Consider the following 21,610-nt stretch of genomic DNA (forward strand, 5'->3'; position numbering starts at 1 on the left):
TGTAAGCTCCCAGGGCAATGTCTTCCTTCTTACCGTCTCTTGTGCCACAGAACTGGCCCCAGGTAAGTGCAGATCATACCTCCCAATTGTCCCATTTTTAGAGGGACTATTGACAGCTCAACCCACAGTCCCTCGTTTGTACTGGAAAGTCCCGTTTTTCTCTGCACTGAACAGGCAGAAAAAGAAACAATGTTTCTGGTTTTTGGCAGAGAGCCCAGAACAGCCACAGCTGCAGATAAGATACTTTTGTAACAATTTTAAGATAAGCAAATAAGTAATTGTAACAATATAAGATAACAGGTCTCTTGGGAGAAGTTAGACTCACAGCTTAAAGGGCAATTCACCTTCATTACCAAAACTGTAATAACTGGAAAAAAAAACACAGAAATATGTTCAAACTTTCATAACCTGCCAAAAATGGGCGTGGTCAAATAATATTTATCGCGCAGCACGCATCAACTTTTTTGTCCCTCTTTTTATTTGCAAAATGTTGGGAGGTATGTTACCTGTCGCAGGGCAGAGGGCAGTCACCAGCAGTGTAATGATCAGAGCTGCCATACTGGTTGAGTAGGAGCTGAGTAACAGCAAAGTCTGGAAACCCCTCAGTCCCTTTGCTCTTTGTATTCCTGTATCCAGGAGGCGGGGTCAGTTTTATTTAATGCACCCGCCCCTCTCTTTTCATATTGAATAATTACTGGGTGTGGCACTGGCACATGCTCTCTAACAGGTGCATTTATTAAAGGGATAGTTCACCTATAATTTAACTGTTAGTATGATGCAGCAATTGATATTCTAAGATAATTTGCAATGGGTCTTAATTTTTTATTTTTTTGTGGTTTTTAAAAGGATCCTGTCATCAGAAAACATGTTTTTTCCAAAACACATCAGTTAATAGTGCATAGTCACATGACCAGGGGCAGCTGGGAAACTGACAATATGTCTAGCCCCATGTCAGATTTCAAAATTGAATATAAAAAAACCTGTTTGCTCTTTTGAGAAATGGATTTCAGTGCAGAATTCTGCTGGAGCAGCACTATTAACTGATTAAGTAAAAAAAAAAAAAAAAATTCCCATGACAATATCCCTTTAAGTTATTTAGCTTTTTTTCCCCCAGAGAACATTAACCATTTCCCTGCCTGCCGATTTGTCCTAAATGCGAACATTCACTGCCAATCAGTTTTTAGACATTTTGTACTCTTTCCCTTTAAGGGCCTTTCCTGGTTGGTCTTTGGAAAACAGTATATTGTTTGTTTGTTTTTTCAGGACAACCTGAGCTCTCAAAATATGTGTAATTCCACTTCTGTAAAAAGATATAGGCTTCTAAGTGTCTAATAAAATTATACAAAATCATGTTTCACAAAGAACAATCACATTTATCAGAAACATTATTTATTGAATGAGAATGTGATAAACTGCTTGGCTAGCAGGGGGTTAAATGATCATGCGGTGTTAGTTCAGGTGAAACACTCAGACCAGCACAGGGACGTTATACATTTATTATTATTATTATAATATTATTTTTATATATTATAACATGGCAGGTAATAGAGGGAAAACAGGAAGAGGAAATGAATCATAAGGCAATGGCAAAACAGCAGAAATGCCCTTAACCAAAATGGCCACAAAAACTGGTTACTACAGAGAACACAACCGATTTGGAAAGGTCTATGGGGCAAATTCACTAAGGCGCGAAGCGCCGAACGCTAGCGTTAATTCGGTAGCGCTTGGCATTTTCGCTACTGCGCAAATTCACTAACAAACGCTGGCGTAGTTTCGCTAGTGTTACTTTGCAACCTTACGCCAGGTGAATCTTCGCTAGCGACGAAACTATGCAAATTCACTAACTTGCGCAGTGTACTGAACGCTACCTTTTACGCTAGACTTCCTTCGCCACCTCAGACCTGGCGAAGCGCAATAGAGTAGATAGGGATTGTTTTAAAAAAAGTAAATTTTTTTTCTAAGTCCCAAAAAACGCTGGCGTGTTTTCTACATGATGGGTGATAGGCTGAAAAAGATCGAAATTTTTTTGGGGCTCCCCTCCTTCCCCCCTACATTTCCTGACTCATGGCAACTTACCTAGACAGTGGGCACATGTGTAGGGCAAAATAAACATTTTTATTTGCTGATTTGAAGGTTTTCTAGGCATTTGTAGTGCAGATACGTATTCCTCCATTGAAATTTGAATTTCGCGCCGTATGCAAATTAGCCTTCGCTAGCGTAACTTCGCTTTATATAGCGAATCAACGCTAGCGCAACTCCGCAACCTTACGCTACCCCTGAGCGCAACTTCGGATTTTAGTGAATTTGCGAAGCGCTGGCGAAACTACGCCTGGCGAAGTGCGGCGAAGTGCCTGGCGCAACTTCGCATCTTAGTGAATTTGCCCCATATGTCTCCTGAATGAGCCAATAACGAATATATATAGTTCTATGGAGATTTCTCACTTGTATAAATCAAAATCTACAATCAGTACACTACCAAATTCCCAAAGCACCGCTCCACAAAACAGCATACTTCTGATTCTGATTTCAAGGCCAAACATTCCACTAACAGTAGGTTTACCCAAGAAAAGAACAGATTCTGGAGAATCAAAAACGGGTAAATATATCTTTGTTCTCCAAACTACCAAGTTGCAATTGTTTCCTAAAGTTATAATGTTTAATAGAAATTGGTGAGTTTTTCGAAAAATGACCTCAAAGCTTCCATTCTACAGCATCATATCTCCCACACATCATTAGGTATCAATGTAAAACACCCCAAATATGAAAGCCTGGGGTCCCCTGAACAGTTTGATGCCCAATATGTATAGGTCTACCCAAGCACGTGGTATATAGGGGCCCCAAAATATAGACCCCCCATTTGGTCTGTCATTTCAGGTACTGCAAAATCAACACATTTAAAGGTAATGGTAGAAAAAAGTATGTTCACCCCAGAAACCCATATATTTTAATAAAGAACACATTCCTCTAAATCTAAATTGGGTATGTATGTCTTTTACTCCAAAGCAACAAGCCACAATCCCTTCCTAAATTTGGCAATTTTGGTGGCATTTCCAAAAAACCTTTAAAATTTCCAACGATGCAGAGAGAATAGTGCGATTCTGTAAGGACGTTCATCACACGCCGTATGACAAAGGGTTAATATATATTGCAGAGGTGTTTTTCCCTACATTTATAGAAACAGAAAATTTTGAATAGTGAGGGCCCCTGATGACTTCCTATTACAGGGCCCTAAATTGCTAATTTGACCATGATAAGGAGCACATTGCTCTGTGATTGGACAAAAGCACATCATGCCGCCATTGGACAGGAGGTTCCTGCAGCTGTGACTACTCCTGCAGTTCCACAGGGCAAGGGGAGGGGCATAACATTGGCTGGGAATTTGGGCCAAGTAGCTACTGGGGAGACTGGAGAAGTAGAGAAGGACTGGGTGATGTTCTGTCTCCCTTGGGTGCTGGGCAGTACAACACAGGCCGAGGGTACGTGGGTGTCAGAGGGGAGTGTATGAGGCAACAATGGGGCAGTTATGAAATCACATTATATTAAATAAAAGACTCAATATCTTGTTGTATGTGAAACAATGTTGTGTCCAACCAATGAAACAGGAATCTTGTCCCCTTAGGAAAATCCCATCTGGAAAAACCCAAAATCACAGTCATGTGTTTTATAGACTCCCAACATGACCTTGTTATTGGCCGAAAAAAAGCATAATTTAATTATTATTGGCTAAATAAGGAATCTTCCTCAATATCAGATACTGTATCACGTCATTCCTCAAGCCAATCAGTTGGCAAGAAGTTAAATGAGCAGGAAATAGAGAGTCATTGACGTTTACATGGAATCTTTATATTTGAACTTTGTGATTCCAGAAACAGGGATCAAATATTTAAGTTTCTCCTTATATAAAACATACGTCAGTCTGTGATTCCCATTTGTCATCCATTTGATTTTTGATTATTTATTTATATATATTTTAATTATTTTTAATCTTATTTGTTCCTTCCTTACCTGTAACGTGTTTGTGAAACAGCATCTCCTCCAACATAACCCAACAGTGATGACATCACATCCCACCTTTGCATAATGACATCACAATGGTTATCCTGCCAAATTCTACCCGGTTACACTGCCATCTGCCTAAGAAAAGCACAAATCTGATTGGTTGCTGTGGTTTTCTGTTCTACCCCAGACTCACAATTTATTTGGAGAAAAAATTTTAACACTCATTTTTTTTTTTTATTTGAAAATTGTTTTTATTCATTTTCCAAACATGTACAGCATTTCCTGGACGTTTTGTAGGTTCATAATGATCGTTAATATTACATTTGTTGAATCAAAGGAAAATAAATAACATTTAAACAGGATTAATACAGTGATGTATTAATATAGAAATAAGTTCCGAGTTTAACTTTCAAGCTTCACAGACTAGATTTGATTTAACTTAAATAAGATGCCAAAAGTCTATGGGTGCGGTGACTATAGAAATATAAACTGGCACAACAGTGTGTCTGCAAGTGGCAGTTAGGAGTCAGGGTCACCGTTACATAGAGTGTTACTGCCCCTTTAACAGTTATTGCAACATGATATTATGGGGCAGATTTACATAGGGTCGAATATCGAGGGTTAATTAACCCTCGATATTCGACTGCCGAATGTAAATCCTTCGACTTCGAATATTGATGTTGAATGATTTACCACAAATAGTCAAACGATCGAACGTAAAATCGATAAAAATCCTTCAAATCGTTCATTTCAAAGGAATTTAATCCATCGATCGAACGATTTTTCATCAATCAAAAAATTGCCAGGAAGCCTATGGGGACCTTCCCCATCGGCTAACATTGTACCTCGGTAGGTTTTAGGTGGCGGAGTAGGGGGTCGAAGTTTTTTTTAAAGAGACAGTACTTTGATTATCGAATACTGGAACGATTTATAGTTCGAAACGTTCGATTCGAAGTCGTAGTCGAAGGTCGAAGTAGCCAATTTGATGGTCGAAGTAGCCAAAAAAAACATTCAAAATTCAAAGTTTTAGGTGGCGGAGTAGGGAGTCGAAGTTTTTTTAAAGAGACAGTACTTCGATTATCGAATGGTCGAACGATTTATAGTTCAAATCGTTCGATTCAAAGTTGTAGCTAAAGTAGCCAATTCGATGGTCGAAGTAGCCAAAAAAAACATTCGAAATTCGAAGTTTTTTTTCGTCTATTCCTTCACTCGAGCTAAATAAATGGGCCCCTAAATCTCCTGATTATTTTTTTTACTTTAGAAGCAGCAATATAAGCACTGGCCACATGGGGGAGCCCTCGGTCACAGATCCGCAGTCTGTTCCTATGTAACTGTCATGTATAGAGTTTTTCTATTCAAAGTCAATGTATTGGTATAGTTACCCTTCTTTTCTTGTTCTGCTATCAGGACCCGTTGGTTCCATCCAAAGCAATGTAATCAATGAATCCAATAGGTGGGACATGATATCAATAATTGCACAAGGTGCTTTTATTAACAACACGACATGTTTCGAGATGAACATCTCGTTATCGAGTGTGAACATATCCAGCGTGGTACAAAATATAAATACTAGAAAAGACCACCCCCTCCAAATTCATTGGTTAAGAAGCAATTGCCGGGAGCATTTACCTGCCTAGCGGATCCAAAAAAAGTTAAAGTCCAAGTTAAGCACAAATTGTAAAAGTCAATCCAGCCGTGCGTCCAAGTCCAGCATGTTAACTCCATCGGGTACTAGTCATTTCCATTCCTTGTGGGTCAAGTGTTACAAACGTTAAAGGCTATTAAAATTTAAAATTGAATAAAAACAACAATAAACACTTGAACCTCAGCACTACCCCAAATAGGTCGGCTAGAGAGAATATTAGTCGAAACAAAATTACTATATATAATTAAACGTTTTCACACATTTAAACCTAGACATATCAGTCCTGTAAAGTCTTAATGTGATCACAATGTGAAAAATGAAAAAATTGAAAAAAATTAAAATATGAAAAAAATGAAAAGTAAAAAAATGAAAAAAAGAAAAAAGGAGAAAAAAATGAAAAACATGAAAAAAACGAAATATGAAAAAAATTAAAAACGTAAAGAAAAAAGAAAAAAAGAAAAAATAATTAAAATAATTAAAAAAATTAGAAAAAATAAAATTTTTTTAACTTTTTCTGGACACATTGTGATCACATTAAGACTTTACACTATACGGGACTGATATGTCTAGGTTTAAATATGTGAAACCGTTTAATTGCATTGTGATTGGGTATCCAAATGGAGGGGGAGGAGCCTATGGACACAACCCCTTTTTCCTCACTTTAAAAGGATTCTTGATGGTGTAACACGGGGCTTGATAAAGGGCTGGTAGGCCCGAAACGTTGCCTATTGTTTGCTATGGGCTGAATACATTTTGCATTTGAGCACTTTTGCAAGTTTAACATTGTGCTGCTGCTGCTGATTTTCTTCTATGGATTGAGGTGACGCTGGGACAGGATTGGCTCTTCCGGTTCAGCACCTGACACAACAGAAGTGGATAAGTTGGGCAGTGAGCGCTCCATATTTGTGACTGAATTCTGATTAAAGTGGCGTGATATTACCTTTAATGATAGAATTACAGCGCACACAGTTCAGCCATGGAAAAGTCCTTATGTTTCAGTTACTCTTGAGAATTCTATCCATTCTTTTTACTTCCTTAGGTTCTGATGGGCAAAGAATCTCCTTTATCCGTGGGTTTTCTATATAGATCTGTGGACAATTTTCCTTTTCCTGCCGTTATTTTCACATCAAGAAAATTGCTACAATTTTTAGAGGTCTCTGTAGTGAAGAATTGTTCTATAAACTGTCCGGCAACATCAGGATTGTAGGATTGCACAAACACTGGGTGTGAACTCACAATTAGGCTACATTGCACCTCTGCCCTTAAATAATGTGTCCAGGTTATTTCTGCAGCATCATAATAATAACATCAGATACAAAATACAGATTCATTATAGAGAGAACATGTAATACTCTGGCACATTATAGAGAGAACGTGTAATACTCTGCACATTATACAGAGGTTGGGTAATACTCCGGCACATTATAGAGAGAACGTGTAATACTCTGCACATTATAGAGAGAACGTGTAATACTCTGCACATTATACAGAGGTTGGGTAATACTCCGGCACATTATAGAGAGAACGTGTAATACTCTGCACATTATAGAGAGAACGTGTAATACTCTGCACATTATACAGAGGTTGGGTAATACTCCGGCACATTATAGAGAGAACGTGTAATACTCCGGCACATTATAGAGAGGTTGGGTAATACTCCGGCACAAGGAAAGCAAAGAAGTGTCATTGTCTCAAGTGTCAGCTTAATGGTTCTTGCAGCATCACAAACAGCTCAGTAACAGGAGAGAACGTTATATAAAGGTCTCACATTCACAAATGCCGGTCTCTTGTGCAACTGGGGTGGAGCTCAATGTCCTCTAGATCAGTTCCATCCAACGGGAGGCCAACGATGACTCCAAGAATGTCCCCCAGTCTTTCCAAAGACTCCATAAAATTCCTAAAAATCTGCTATATCTGCAATTTTGTTTCCTAATCAGCAGAATTAATGGCCTAAAATTAAAATGTATTCTCAGGGTTTGTTGATGACACATAACAAGAAGGAGGCACATTAATTCCTTGGTTATGGTTTTATCATATAATCTTTCCATTCAGACTTTCTCAGCCTGTCATTTACACCTCTGGGAGAGGGGCACAGAGATCAAGGGAAGAGGCAGAAGAAAAGAAAGGGCACAGAGATCAAGGGAGGAGGTGGAAGAAAAGAGAGGGGCACAAAGATTAAGGGAGGAGGCGGAAGAAAGGAGAGGGGCACAGAGATCAAGGGAAGAAGTGAAAGAAGGGAGAGGGGTACAGAGATCAAGGGAAGAAGTTGAAGAATGGAAAGGGGTGCAGAGATCAAGGGAAGAAGTGGAAGAAGGGAGAGGGGCACAGAGATCAAGGGAAGAAGTTGAAGAATGGAAAGGGGTGCAGAGATCAAGGGAAGAAGTGGAAGAAGGGAGAGGGGCACAGAGATCAAGGGAGGAGGTGGAAGAAAAGAGAGGGGTGCAGAGATCAAGGGAAGAAGTGGAAGAAGGGAGAGGGGCACAGAGATCAAGGGAGGAGGTGGAAGAAAAGAGAGGGGTGCAGAGATCAAGGGAAGAAGTGGAAGAAGGGAGAGGGGCACAGAGATCAAGGGAGGAGGTGGAAGAAGGGAGAGGGGCACAGAGATCAAGGGAGGAGGTGGAAGAATGGAGAGGGGCACAGAGATCAAGGGAGGAGGTGGAAGAAGGGAGAGGGGCACAGAGATTAAGGGAGGAGGTGGAAGAAAGGAGAGGGGTGCAGAGATCAAGGGAAGAAGTTGAAGAATAGAGAGGGGTGCAGAGATCAAGGGAAGAAGTGGAAGAAGGGAGAGGGGCACAGAGATTAAGGGAGGAGGTGGAAGAAAGGAGAGGGGTGCAGAGATCAAGGAAAGAAGTTGAAGAATGGAGAGGGGTGCAGAGATCAAGGGAGGAGGTGGAAGAAGGGCACAGAGATTGAGGAGGAGACGAAGACTGAGGAAAGAGCTGAAAGGAAAAAAAGTGGGCACAGATATTGGGGAAAGAGATTTTAGGGGGGGTTAGGGAGTAGGTTGGAAGGTGCTGAAGAGGGCGCTGAGGTAAGGAAAGAGGTGGACAGGCAGTGAGAGGGATCTATATAAATAGAGAGCTGGGAAATTCCTCTCAGTTTAATTAATTTGCTAATTATATGCTAATATGCTAATCATACCCTAATATCTACTGAATTAACAGAATGAACCTTAAATGCCAGGTGCTGCACTGCTGTCAGTGACTCATGAATTGCTAAGGAAGGTGTGTAACACAATACATAACATCCCAGTCACAGCTGTTGAGTTTTACCATTACAGAGTGTAACGCTGATCCCAATGATCAAATTCAGATTATCTGCATCATGTGACTCCCAATTCACTGATATTTACTGAGCAGATCTCTGCCCCTCAGTGTATTCTAGTGTATTTATATTTCTACAGATGGAGCAGACTTTACGTGGATCAGTAGGAACAGTTCAACTGGACAAAGGAGAATATTCTGTAGACGTCAGAGGCCCCTATACTGGGTGCACCCAATGCTCAGCCATGTTCAGCATTCCACCAATCAGCAGACTGACTTCTTACTGTTCCACCAATCACACTTGTCCTGTGCAGGTAGTGCAGTTGCGGTTGGGTGAGCTGACACTTACACAACAGTGAAACCAAAACCCAACAAATAAACTGGCACTGAATCTGGTCACATGGTCGGACGTAACTGCCCCGGCTAATAGGATTAAGGTGCAATTTCTCTAATTACATGAAATCTCTGCTTGACACGTCACCCATCCCTACATTCACTCTAATTGCTGTATATTAAAGGATAAGTAAACCTTTAAAATTAGTCAATGTAAAATTGACGAGGGTGCTATTGTAATAAATGTTGCAATGTACAGTGGCTTTACTAGGTATAACTGGGCCCCACAGCAAATTATTTTTCAGGCCCCAATAATGTCTACAGGTTGACTTGATTTACCAGTATTTATTAAAAATGTACGTAATTATAGAGGAAGCAGACCCTGCGGCTGCAGGGGGCCCCAAGAGGTAAAGGGGCCGCCATGCAGCCGCAGGGTCTGCTTCCTCTATAGTTACGCCCCTGGCAATGTACATTCATTATTTTGTTTTTATTCCAAGATATTAAGGGATACATGTACTGTTAATATGAATGAATTGTGTTACAACAGCGCCACCTGCTGGTCAGTTTCCCACCAGTCTGACCAGCAAGTAGTCAAGGAAGTTGTCAGGAGAAAGAAAGAGGCTGATGTTCTTCTGCTTAGGAAAGATGTGAGAAAGGTTTCTAATTTTATTCCTAAGCAGAAGAACATCAGCCTCTTTCTTTCTCCTGACAACTTCCTTGACTACTTGCTGGTCAGACTGGTGGGAAACTGACCAGCAGGTGGCGCTGTTGGAACAAAATTCATTCATATTAACAGCACATGTATCCCTTAATATCTTGGGATAAAAACAAAATAAATAATGAGAGTGCTGCACTTTCACTTATTTTAAAGGTTTACTTATCCTTTAGTATAAACAGGCATTGGATCTGTTATCCGGAAACCCATTATACACAATTACAGAAAGGCCGTCTCCCATAGACTCGGTTTTATCTAAATAATCCAAATGTTTAAAACTGATTTCCTTTTTCTGTGCAATAATAAAACAGTCGCTTGTACTTGATCCCAACTAAGATATAATTAATCCTTATTGGAGGCAGAACCAGCCTATTGGCTTTATTTCATGTTTATATGATTTTCTAGTAGACTTAAAGTATGAGGATCTAAATGACAGAGAGATCTGTTATCTGAAACTCCCCAGGTCCTGAGTATTCTGGATATCAGGTCCCATACCTGTATTATTATGTGTGAGTAGTAAGGCAAGATGATGTAAGAGAGAATATTGTAGGAAGGTTCTATATAATGTGGATGAGCAGGGAGAGTAAGAAGACAGGGCACCGTGCCAGGGTACAAGGGGCACACACCTTACATACCAGTGAGTGAGTAGAAATAATGAGATGATATTGATATATAAATATATATATATATATAACACCTCTCCCTGCCAGGTCCCGCCCTTATTGTTCTGAGTTAATGGGATTATTGGCCCATGTGATATATATAAATACACACACCCTGCTGCCCTCACCCTGTCACTTGTACCCGGGCACCAACATGAAGTCACTGCTCCTCATCACTGCGGCTGCTCTAAGCCTGGCACTGGGTAAGGACATCACTACCTTATTATTATCTCTAGTACAGACACAGCGGTGTAACTACATATTACTGGGCCCCACACATTGACTTGTTTTACTGTATATGAATTAGGACCTCATGGGGCCCCTATAGATCCTGGGCCCCCCCTTCCTACAGCTGCAGGGTCTGCTGCCTCTATGATCTCAATGATCTAAAGATGGCGCCCCATTATGTATAGATGGAACAGCTGTTTACATTATTGATGGGCGAATTTGGCCCTTTATGCTTTGCCACGAAATTTGCAAGCGGTTGAAAAATTCACGCAACGTGAATTTTAATGCCGTCGAAGTTGACGCCGGCACCCATTAAAGTCAATGGGCATCCGTTAATAGTCGCCGGCGTCTAAACCGACGCCAGCATAAAAAAAAAAAAACCTTCGGCGCCCACAAATTTTCCTGCCAAATTCACAAATTTATTCGCCGGCAGTGAAATGCTGAAATTCGCGCGCCTGCCGAATAAATTCGCCCATCACTAGTTGAGATAGAATTAGAAATGTGACAGTTTAGGGATGAATCTGGCAGATGACATTTCATGGAATTTGAATACTGCTGTGATTACTCAGAAAGCAAATCAACGGTTGCATTTTATACGGAGGTTAAGGAAATCTCCCTCCTTCTATCCTCACATTGTTTTACTGGGATACTATAGAGTGTCTTGTGCTGTTGTTTATCAGTATATTATAGGAACAGTATGGAAATCTCTGCGGAGGAAAGTTACAGCGAATCCCTTATTAGTGATCCCACAACTGTAATAAAGAAATGTTACTCAACATGCAAATAATATAATTAAAGGGGTTCTGTCAATATTTTTATGGTGTAGTTTTTATTTCTAAATTAGACTGTTTACGCTGCAGATAATTCACTGTACAATGTAAAATGTCATTCCTGAACCAGCAAGTGTATTTAGTTGTAATATTGGTGTGTAGGTGCATCTCAGGTCATTTTGCCTGGTCATGTGATTTCAGAAAGAGCCAGCACTTTAGGATGGAACTGCTTTCTGGCAGGCTGTTGTTTCTCCTACTCACTGTAACTGAATGTGTCTCAGTGGGACCTGGATTTTACTATTGAGTGCTGTTCTTAGATCTACCAGGCAGCGGTTATCTTGTGTTAGGGAGCTGCTATCTGGTTACCTTCCCATTGTTCTGTTGTTTGGCTGCTGGGGGCAAAGGGAGGGGGTGATATCACTCCAACTTGCAGTACAGCAGTAAAGAGTGACTGAAGTTTATCAGAGCACAAGTCACATGACTGGGGGCAGCTGGGAAATTGACAATATGTCTAGCCCCATGTCAGATTTCAAAATTGAATATAAAAAAATCTGTTTGCTCTTTTGAGAAATGGATTTCAGTGCAGAATTCTGCTGGAGCAGCACTATTAACTGATGTGTTTTGGGAAAAAAAAATTCCCATGGCAGTTTCCCTTTAAATGGATACTGTCATGGGAGAAAAAAAATTTCTCCCCTTTTCCCCCCCAGCAGCCAAATAAAAGAACAATGGGAAGGTAACCAGATAGCAGCTCCCTAACACAAGATAACAGCTGCCTGGTAGATCTAAGAACAACACTCAATAGTAAAATCCAAGTCCCACTGAGACACATTCAGTTACATTGAGAAGGAAAAACAGCAGCCTGCCAGAAAGCATTTCTCTCCTAAAGTGCAGGTACAAGTCACATGACCAGGGGCAGCTGGGAAATTGACAAAATGTCTAGCCCAGATGTCAGATTTCAAAACTGAATATAATAAAATCGGTTTGCTCTTTTGAGAAATGGATTTCAGTGCAGAATTCTGCTGGAGTAGCGCTATTAACTGATTCATTTTGACAGTATCCCTTTAAGGATGTTTTTCACCCATCTCATACACTGTTTTCTCTGTTACTATCTGGTAGAAGATTTAGCAGTATTTAATAGTACATCCCACATTTCATCAGGTGACCCTTTATCTCAGTGCTACAGATATGGGTCCTGTGCTGAGATTGTCTCTCTCTGTCACCTACATCTAACTGCCGTTTATCTCGATGCCCTCTGTGGGCAAACTCTGATACTACAGGCCAATGAAATGAGCCAACCGTGGCCTGAGCATATACAATGTAAATCCCAGAATCCTCAGCAAGCCTTTGGAAATATAAGAGAAAGGGGAGATTTTCCTATAAAGCAGAGTCATAGCTGAAGAAATCTCATTGCACAGGTAGGAAGACTATAAATAAATACATCTTGCTATTGGGCAAGATAGAAGTCACCTGACCGTGGGATTATGGATTCTGCTCAGCAGCACACGGTGTAACACAGAGGAACTGGCTGATCCCCAGGCTCTCTGGAAAGGGCCCAACGTTTAATTGAAGCAGGAGAGGGATTACGAGGGTGTGGGAATTGATATAATGAGAGGAACAACATGTTCTAATGGTAATTCTTCATTTGTTCTCTCAAATATACAGAGTCATCTGTACCCAAGTATAAATTGAGCCAGGGTGTGTATTGCAATGTGAGATATATCCCATCATCCATGGGCACAGCGTGTATTGTATTGTTAATTAATATAGAACAAGGCTTTCACCAAAATATTGTGCATTTCGGAGTCTTCAAAAATACCTTTTTAAATCAAACATAAAACCAAAAATAATTGTCTTTCGTCTTTTGATTAAAACAAAAGAAAAAAGTAGGGCAAAATGGAGGCAGTAGGACAAGATGGAGACCTTGCCCTGCCGTCTTTATCTTGTCCTACTGTCTCCATCTTGCCCTACTGTCTCCATCTTGCCCTACTGTCTCCATCTTGTCCTACTGTCTCCATCTTGTCCTTATGTCTCCGTCTTGTCCTACAGTCTCCATCTGGTCCTACTGTCTCCATCTTGTCCTACTGTCTCCATCTTGTCCTCCAGTTTCCAACTTGTCCTACTGTCTCCATCTTGCCCTTCTGTCTCCATCTTGTCCTACTGTCTCCATCTTGCCCTACTGTTTCCATCTTGTCCTACAGTTTCCAACTTGTCCTACTGTCTCCATCTTGTTCTACAGTTTCCAACTTGTCCTACTGTCTCCATCTTGCCCTACTGTTTCCGTCTTGTCCTACTGTCTCCATCTGGTCCTACTGTCTCCATCTTGTCCTACTGTCTCCATCTTGTCCTCCAGTTTCCAACTTGTCCTACTGTCTCCATCTTGCCCTTCTGTCTCCATCTTGTCCTACTGTCTCCATCTTCCCCTACTGTTTCCATCTTGTCCTACAGTTTCCAACTTGTCCTACTGTCTCCATCTTGCCCTACTGTTTCCATCTTGTCCTACAGTTTCCAACTTGTCTTACTTTCTCCATCTTGCCCTACTGTCTCCATCTTGCCCTACTGTCTCCATCGTGTCCTACTGTCTTCATCTTGTCCTCCAGTTTCCAACTTGTCCTACTGTCTCCATCTTGTCCTACGGTCTCCATCTTGTCCTACAGTTTCCAACTTGTCCTACTTTTTCCATCTTGCCCTACTGTCTCCATCTTGCCCTACTGTTTCTCTCTTGTCCTACTGTCTCCACTTTCCCATCTTGCTGTGACTTGTGTTGGGTGCAAAAACAGAGCACATGTGAGCCAATGTACAAGAAAATCCCTGCTCAAGATCATGTTGAAAATGAAGAAGTGATACCGCTATATTTACTAACTCCCCTCTCTCCTTCATTCCCAGTCCAGTCACTGCAGTGTTACACGTGTGATGATTATACAGCCAGTAAAGACTGTTCCACAGAAAAAAACTGCTCAGACACAACAAAATACTGCAAAACTGCCGTGAAAAGCCCCAATGTAGGTAAGTTCTCAAACACAGGAAACATGAATGAAATATACTATTTGTTTAACAGGACCTCACACAGAGTTTAGCTGGGGGGGGCAGGACAAAAGAGGCGTTCAGTCACCATTTATTATTAAAGGATAAGTAAACCTTTAAAATTAGTGAATGTAAAATCGACAAGAGAGCTATTCTACTCACTTTTGCGATTTATATTCTTTACTTATTTATTTTTTAATTCCATGATATTAAGGGATTAGTGACGTATGGGTCGATAAAAACATCAGATCCTATCCCGGTGTCTGCCCCGATGTGATGTTACTATGAATGAATTGGGTCCATTTCTATGAACTAGTGGAGTAAAGTTGTCAGGATAAAGAAGGATGGTCTGACGTTAATATGAATATTTCAGGGTTTCCATTCACGGGGGATGAAGAGGTGAGACGAGTGTGTGCAGTGAGCTGTGAGCAGACGGAGGAAGATTCCCTGGGGAACGACGGACCTACTTTCTGCTGTAATTCGGACCTGTGCAATAACAGAGGCCTCTATTCTCATTCCAACTCTCTGGCTGCCGCTGCACGGAGCTTTGCACTTCTCATATTGACTTTAACTGCACTGGGAAACTTATTATAACCACCATAGGGCCTCAAACTACTACTTGCTCAGGGCCCCTTTTTCCTTCCAAGCACTGCTAGGGCCCATATATTGCCCCGCCCACCTGGGAGTGGGAGGGCCCAATGGGGCCATTGCTAGAAAAGAAAAATAACCGTTGCTTTGTAGCGCCCCCTGCAGCTCTGAATGTAACCGATGGCTCCTGTATATTTTCTGTATCTATAGATTCCTAGCGAGTTTAAAGGGGTGGCTCACCTTTAAGTTAACATTTCGTATGTTATAGAATGGCTCATTTGTAAGCAACTTTTCAATTGGTCTTCATTTTTTATAGTTTTTTTAATCATTTGCCTTCTTCTTCTGACTCTTTCCAACTTTTAAATGGAGGTCACTGACCCCATCTAAAAACAAAAGTTCTGTACGGCTACAAATGTATTGTTATTGCTCCTTTTTATTCCTCCTCTTTCTATTCAGGCCTCTCCTATTCATATTCCAGTCTCTTATTCAAATCAGTGCATGGTTGCTAGGGGAATTTGGACCTTAGCAACCAAAATGCTGAAATGGCAAATTGGAGAGCTGCCGAATAAAAAGCTAAATAAGTAAAAACCACAAATAATAAAAAATGAAAACCAACTGCAAATTGTCTCAGAATATCCCTCTGTACATCATACTAACAGTTAATTTAAAGGGCAACAATCCTTTAAAAGGGATTCAGGCTTTTCAATGTATAAGCAATTAAATATTTCAGTGTAATATATTTTATTTAAAAACTTCAAATAAATAAAACAATTATGATTATGTCTCCGCAACAACATTAAAGTTCTGAGGGACGGGACTCCCCTTCTCTCCAGATTTAGAATGAGAATCATTGGACACACAGCAATTACACCAGGGCTAAGGTCAGGGCTTATTTACAGCACTGTGGTCAGGAAAAACCTCGATAGATTCCAGTAGAGAACAATATGATCTGCAGCAGCACAAGCACAACCTGATCCAGAATGAGACAGTTGTGTAACAGATTCAACAGAGGTTTCTGAAATAGAATCCCTTTAATTGTCCTTTATACAGAGGCAGACATTGAGCATGGGGAAAGCTTTAGTGTGAGGTTATAATGCTTTGTGGTTTATATAACCATTAATCCCAATGGTACGTGTAATATAGAGATGTTCCCTTACTCAGGACTCCATTTTGATCCCTTTATAGACCGTTGTGGCTGCTGTGTATGACCAGGCGTGTGATATCACAGTCGGATGATTTTGCACATTGAGAAGTAACATTTCATTCATTGCTCAGCAGGACCATCATTAGAAATCACGGGGCCCCGTGGACCTTGGGGGGCCATGACAGCTGTCCCAGCTGTGCCCCCTGATGGTGGCCTTGTTGCTCAGTGCCAGGGCAGTGCTGGTATATAGACTTCTTATATCTCTCACTGCCCCCTACTGGCACACACATCATTCACTGACACAATGGGGCAAATTCACTAAGATGCGAAGTTGCGCCAGGTGCAACTTCGCCGCACTTCGCCAGGCGTAGTTTCGCCAGGGCCCCGCAAATTCACTAAAATCCGAAGTTGCGTACAGGGGTAGCGTAAGGTTGCGAAGTTGCGCTAGCGTTGATTCGCTATATAAAGCGAAGTTACGCTAGCGAAGGCTAATTTGCATACGGCGCGAAATTCAAATTTCAATGGAGGAATACGTATCTGCACTACAAATGCCTAGAAAACCTTCAAATCTGCAAATAAAAATGTTATTTTGCCCTACACATGTGCCCACTGTCTAGGTAAGTTGCCATGAGTCAGGAAATGTAGGGGGGAAGCAGGGGAGCCCCAAAAAATTTTCGATCTTTTTCAGCCTATCAGCCATCATGTAGAAAACACGCCAGCGTTTTTTTGGGACTTAGAAAAAAAATTGACTTTTTTTTAAACAATCCCTATCTACTCTATTGCGCTTCGCCAGGTCTGAGGTGGCGAAGGAAGTCTAGCGTAAAAGGTAGCGTTCAGTACACTGCGCAAGTTAGTGAATTTGCGCAGTAACGAAAATGCCAAACGCTAGCGAATTAACGCTAGCGTTCGGCGCTTCGCATCTTAGTGAATTTGCCCCAATGTATCCACTTTATTTCCCCTTCAAATCACTGTTACACAAAAACTAATCATTATCCCCAAGGTTTGGGGGTGCAGGAGTATAGAATGGACAGTGGGGTTCCTGACTGAAGTACAATATCAATATATGTGTGAGATACAGATCATTATCCCAAGGTTTGGGGGTGCAGGAGTATAGAGGACAGTGGGGTTCATGACTGATGTACAATATCAATATATGTGTGAGATACAGATCATTATCCCAAGGTTTGGGGGTACAGGAGTATAGAGGGGACAGTGGGGTTCCTGACTGATGTACAATATCAATATATGTGTGAGATACAGATCATTATCCCAAGGTTTGGGGGTGCAGGAGTATAGAGGGGACAGTGGGGTTCCTGACTGATGTACAATATCAATATATGTGTGAGATACAGATCATTATCCCAAGGTTTGGGGGTGCAGGAGTATAGAGGGACAGTGGGGTTCCTGACTGATGTACAATATCAATATATGTGTGAGATACAGATCATTATCCCAAGGTTTGGGGGTGCAGCAGTATAGAGGGGACAGTGGGGTTCATGACTGATGTACAATATCAATATATGTGTGAGATACAGATCATTATCCCAAGGTTTGGGGTGCAGGAGTATAGGGGGGACGGTGGGGTTCATGACTGATGTACAATATCAATATATGTGTGAGATACAGATCATTATCCCAAGGTTTGGGGGTGCAGGAGTATAGAGGGACAGTGGGGTTCCTGACTGATGTACAATATCAATATATGCGTGAGATACAGATCATTATCCCAAGGTTTGGGGGTGCAGGAGTATAGAGGGACAGTGGGGTTCCTGACTGATGTACAATATCAATATATGTGTGAGATACAGATCATTATCCCAAGGTTTGGGGGTACAGGAGTATTGAGGGACAGTGGGGTTCCTGACTGATGTACAATATCAATATATGTGTGATACAGATCATTATCCCAAGGTTTGGGGGTACAGGAGTATTGAGGGACAGTGGGGTTCCTGACTGATGTACAATATCAATATATGTGTGAGATACAGATCATTATCCCAAGGTTTGGGGGTGCAGGAGTATAGAGGGACAGTGGGGTTCCTGACTGATGTACAATATCAATATATGTGTGAGATACAGATCATTATCCCAAGGTTTGGGGGTGCAGGAGTATAGAGGGGACAGTGGGGTTCCTGACTGATGTACAATATCAATATATGTGTGAGATACAGATCATTATCCCAAGGTTTGGGGGTGCAGGAGTATAGAGGGACAGTGGGGTTCCTGACTGAAGTACAATATCAATATATGTGTGAGATACAGATCATTATCCCAAGGTTTGGGGGTGCAGGAGTATAGAGGGACAGTGGGGTTCCTGACTGATGTACAATATCAATATATGTGTGAGATACAGATCATTATCCCAAGGTTTGGGGGTGCAGGAGTATAGAGGGACAGTGGGGTTCCTGACTGAAGTACAATATCAATATATGTGTGAGATACAGATCATTATCCCAAGGTTTGGGGGTGCAGGAGTATAGAGGGACAGTGGGGTTCCTGACTGATGTACAATATCAATATATGTGTGAGATACAGATCATTATCCCAAGGTTTGGGGGTGCAGGAGTATAGAGGGGACAGTGGGGTTCCTGACTGATGTACAATATCAATAAATGTGGGAGATACAGATCATTATCCCAAGGTTTGGGGGTGCAGGAGTATAGAGGGGACAGTGGGGTTCCTGACTGATGTACAATATCAATATATGTGTGAGATACAGAATATTATCGTACCATGCTGCAGCCCAAGGAGTGCATAGCTTGGAACAGGCCGCTGTGGGTGTAGAGAGCAAATCGTGCAAAGTCGGCCTCACGGAGGTACCGGGAGTTGTTCATATGGAGCAGGAAGTCCAGGTCGTGGGGTAGGACTTTGCCCAAATAGGAGTGTTCCTTCAGCAGGTCCTTCACTACAGGCTGGATACGAGATTTCAGTACCACCAAAGTGCCACGAATAAAGTACCACACATCCAGCAGGGAGACCATGAGGGAGATCACCCCTGAAACAATCACTAGGAACAGCATCGTGCCCTAATAATTAATGCAAATCATTTTAGTGCTCCAACTTCAATGCATTTTTGATAAATCTGCTGCACCCCTGTCCCCTGCAGTCCCACACCTCATGTTACATAGATGAGTCTATCCCAAATCCAACCAGACTTGTATTTAGTCACCTGAACATTAAAGGATAAGTATAGGGGGCTTTTCTAAGCACCTTTGTATTGTACTTTCATTATTTATTGAGTTAATATTAAGGGATACATGTGCTGTTAATATGAATGGATTTTGTTACAACAGCGCCACCTGCTGGTCAGTTTCCCACCAGTCTGAGATGTGGGGTGAGTGCTGATTTGTACCCTGCGTACCCCTGGAACTATAGCAGGGTGACACCCCAATGTTTCTATATATCTGTAACCTTGTTATGAGCTAAGGGGGCCCAGTCTGAAGGTCAGTTAGGGGGAGATTTGGGGTGAGTATTTATTTGTACCCTGGGTACCCCTGGAACTATAGCAGGGTGACACCCCAATGTTTCTATATATCTGTAACCTTGTTATGAGCTAAGGGGGCCCAGTCTGAAGGTCAGTTAGGGGGAGATTTGGGGTGAGTGCTTATTTGTACCCTGGGTACCCCTGGAACTATAGCAGGGTGACACCCCAATGTTTCTATATATCTGTAACCTTGTTATGAGCTAAGGGGCCCAGTCTGAAGGTCAGTTAGGGGGAGATTTGGGGTGAGTGTTTATTTGTACCCTGGGTACCCCTGGAACTATAGCAGGGTGACACCCCAATGTTTCTATATATCTGTAACCTTGTTATGAGCTAAGGGGGCCCAGTCTGAAGGTCAGTTAGGGGGAGATTTGGGGTGAGTGTTTATTTGTACCCTGGGTACCCCTGGAACTATAGCAGGGTGACACCCCAATGTTTCTATATATCTGTAACCTTGTTATGAGCTAAGGGGGCCCAGTCTGAAGGCCAGTTGAGGGAGATTTGGGGTGAGTGTTTATTTGTACCCTGGGTACCCCTGGAACTATACCAGGGTGACACCCCAATGTTTCTATATATCTGTAACCTTGTTATGAGCTAAGGGGGCCCAGTCTGAAGGTCAGTTAGGGGGAGATTTGGGGTGAGTGTTTATTTGTGCCCTGGGTACCCCTGGAACTATAGCAGGGTGACACCCCAATGTTTCTATATATCTGTAACCTTGTAATGAGCTAAGGGGCCCAGTCTGAAGGCCAGTTAGGGGGAGATTTGGGGTGAGTGTTTATTTGTACCCTGGGTACCCCTGGAACTATAGCAGGGTGACACCCCAATGTTTCTATATATCTGTAACCTTGTTATGAGCTAAGGGGGCCCAGTCTGAAGGTCAGTTAGGGGGAGATTTGGGGTGAGTGTTTATTTGTACCCTGGGTACCCCTGGAACTATAGCAGGGTGACACCCCAATGTTTCTATATATCTGTAACCTTGTTATGAGCTAAGGGGGCCCAGTCTGAAGGTCAGTTAGGGGGAGATTTGGGGTGAGTGTTTATTTGTACCCTGGGTACCCCTGGAACTATAGCAGGGTGACACCCCAATGTTTCTATATATCTGTAACCTTGTTATGAGCTAAGGGGCCCAGTCTGAAGGTCAGTTAGGGGGAGATTTGGGGTGAGTGTTTATTTGTACCCTGGGTACCCCTGGAACTATAGCAGGGTGACACCCCAATGTTTCTATATATCTGTAACCTTGTTATGAGCTAAGGGGGCCCAGTCTGAAGGACAGTTAGGGGGAGATTTGGGGTGAGTGTTTATTTGTACCCTGGGTACCCCTGGAACTATACCAGGGTGACACCCCAATGTTTCTATATATCTGTAACCTTGTTATGAGCTAAGGGGGCCCAGTCTGAAGGCCAGTTGAGGGAGATTTGGGGTGAGTGTTTATTTGTACCCTGGGTACCCCTGGAACTATAGCAGGGTGACACCCCAATGTTTCTATATATCTGTAACCTTGTTATGAGCTAAGGGGGCCCAGTCTGAAGGACAGTTAGGGGGAGATTTGGGGTGAGTGTTTATTTGTACCCTGGGTACCCCTGGAACTATACCAGGGTGACACCCCAATGTTTCTATATATCTGTAACCTTGTTATGAGCTAAGGGGGCCCAGTCTGAAGGACAGTTAGGGGGAGATTTGGGGTGAGTGTTTATTTGTACCCTGGGTACCCCTGGAACTATACCAGGGTGACACCCCAATGTTTCTATATATCTGTAACCT

At 41.9% G+C, this 21,610-nt stretch overlaps 2 protein-coding genes across 2 annotated transcripts; one reads left to right on the top strand and one right to left on the bottom strand.

Annotated features, from left to right (window-relative positions):
- The first annotated feature begins 10,745 nt into the window (after positions 1-10,745).
- LOC121395218 (ly6/PLAUR domain-containing protein 2-like) lies at positions 10,746-15,686 on the top strand. The gene is made up of 3 exons (XM_041568263.1): positions 10,746-10,820; positions 14,499-14,618; positions 15,010-15,686. Exons 1-3 carry the CDS (start codon positions 10,772-10,774, stop codon positions 15,228-15,230), a joined length of 390 nt encoding a protein of 129 aa, XP_041424197.1. The 5' UTR covers positions 10,746-10,771; the 3' UTR covers positions 15,231-15,686.
- Positions 15,687-19,091: 3,405 nt separating this feature from the next.
- Positions 19,092-19,388, bottom strand: LOC108706128 (protein THEM6-like). The gene has a single exon (XM_018242768.2). It carries the CDS (start codon positions 19,386-19,388, stop codon positions 19,092-19,094), a length of 297 nt encoding a protein of 98 aa, XP_018098257.1.
- Positions 19,389-21,610: the final 2,222 nt, after the last annotated feature.

Source organism: Xenopus laevis, chromosome 6S (genome assembly GCF_017654675.1).
Source record: "Xenopus laevis strain J_2021 chromosome 6S, Xenopus_laevis_v10.1, whole genome shotgun sequence".
Classification (NCBI taxonomy): domain Eukaryota; kingdom Metazoa; phylum Chordata; class Amphibia; order Anura; family Pipidae; genus Xenopus; species Xenopus laevis.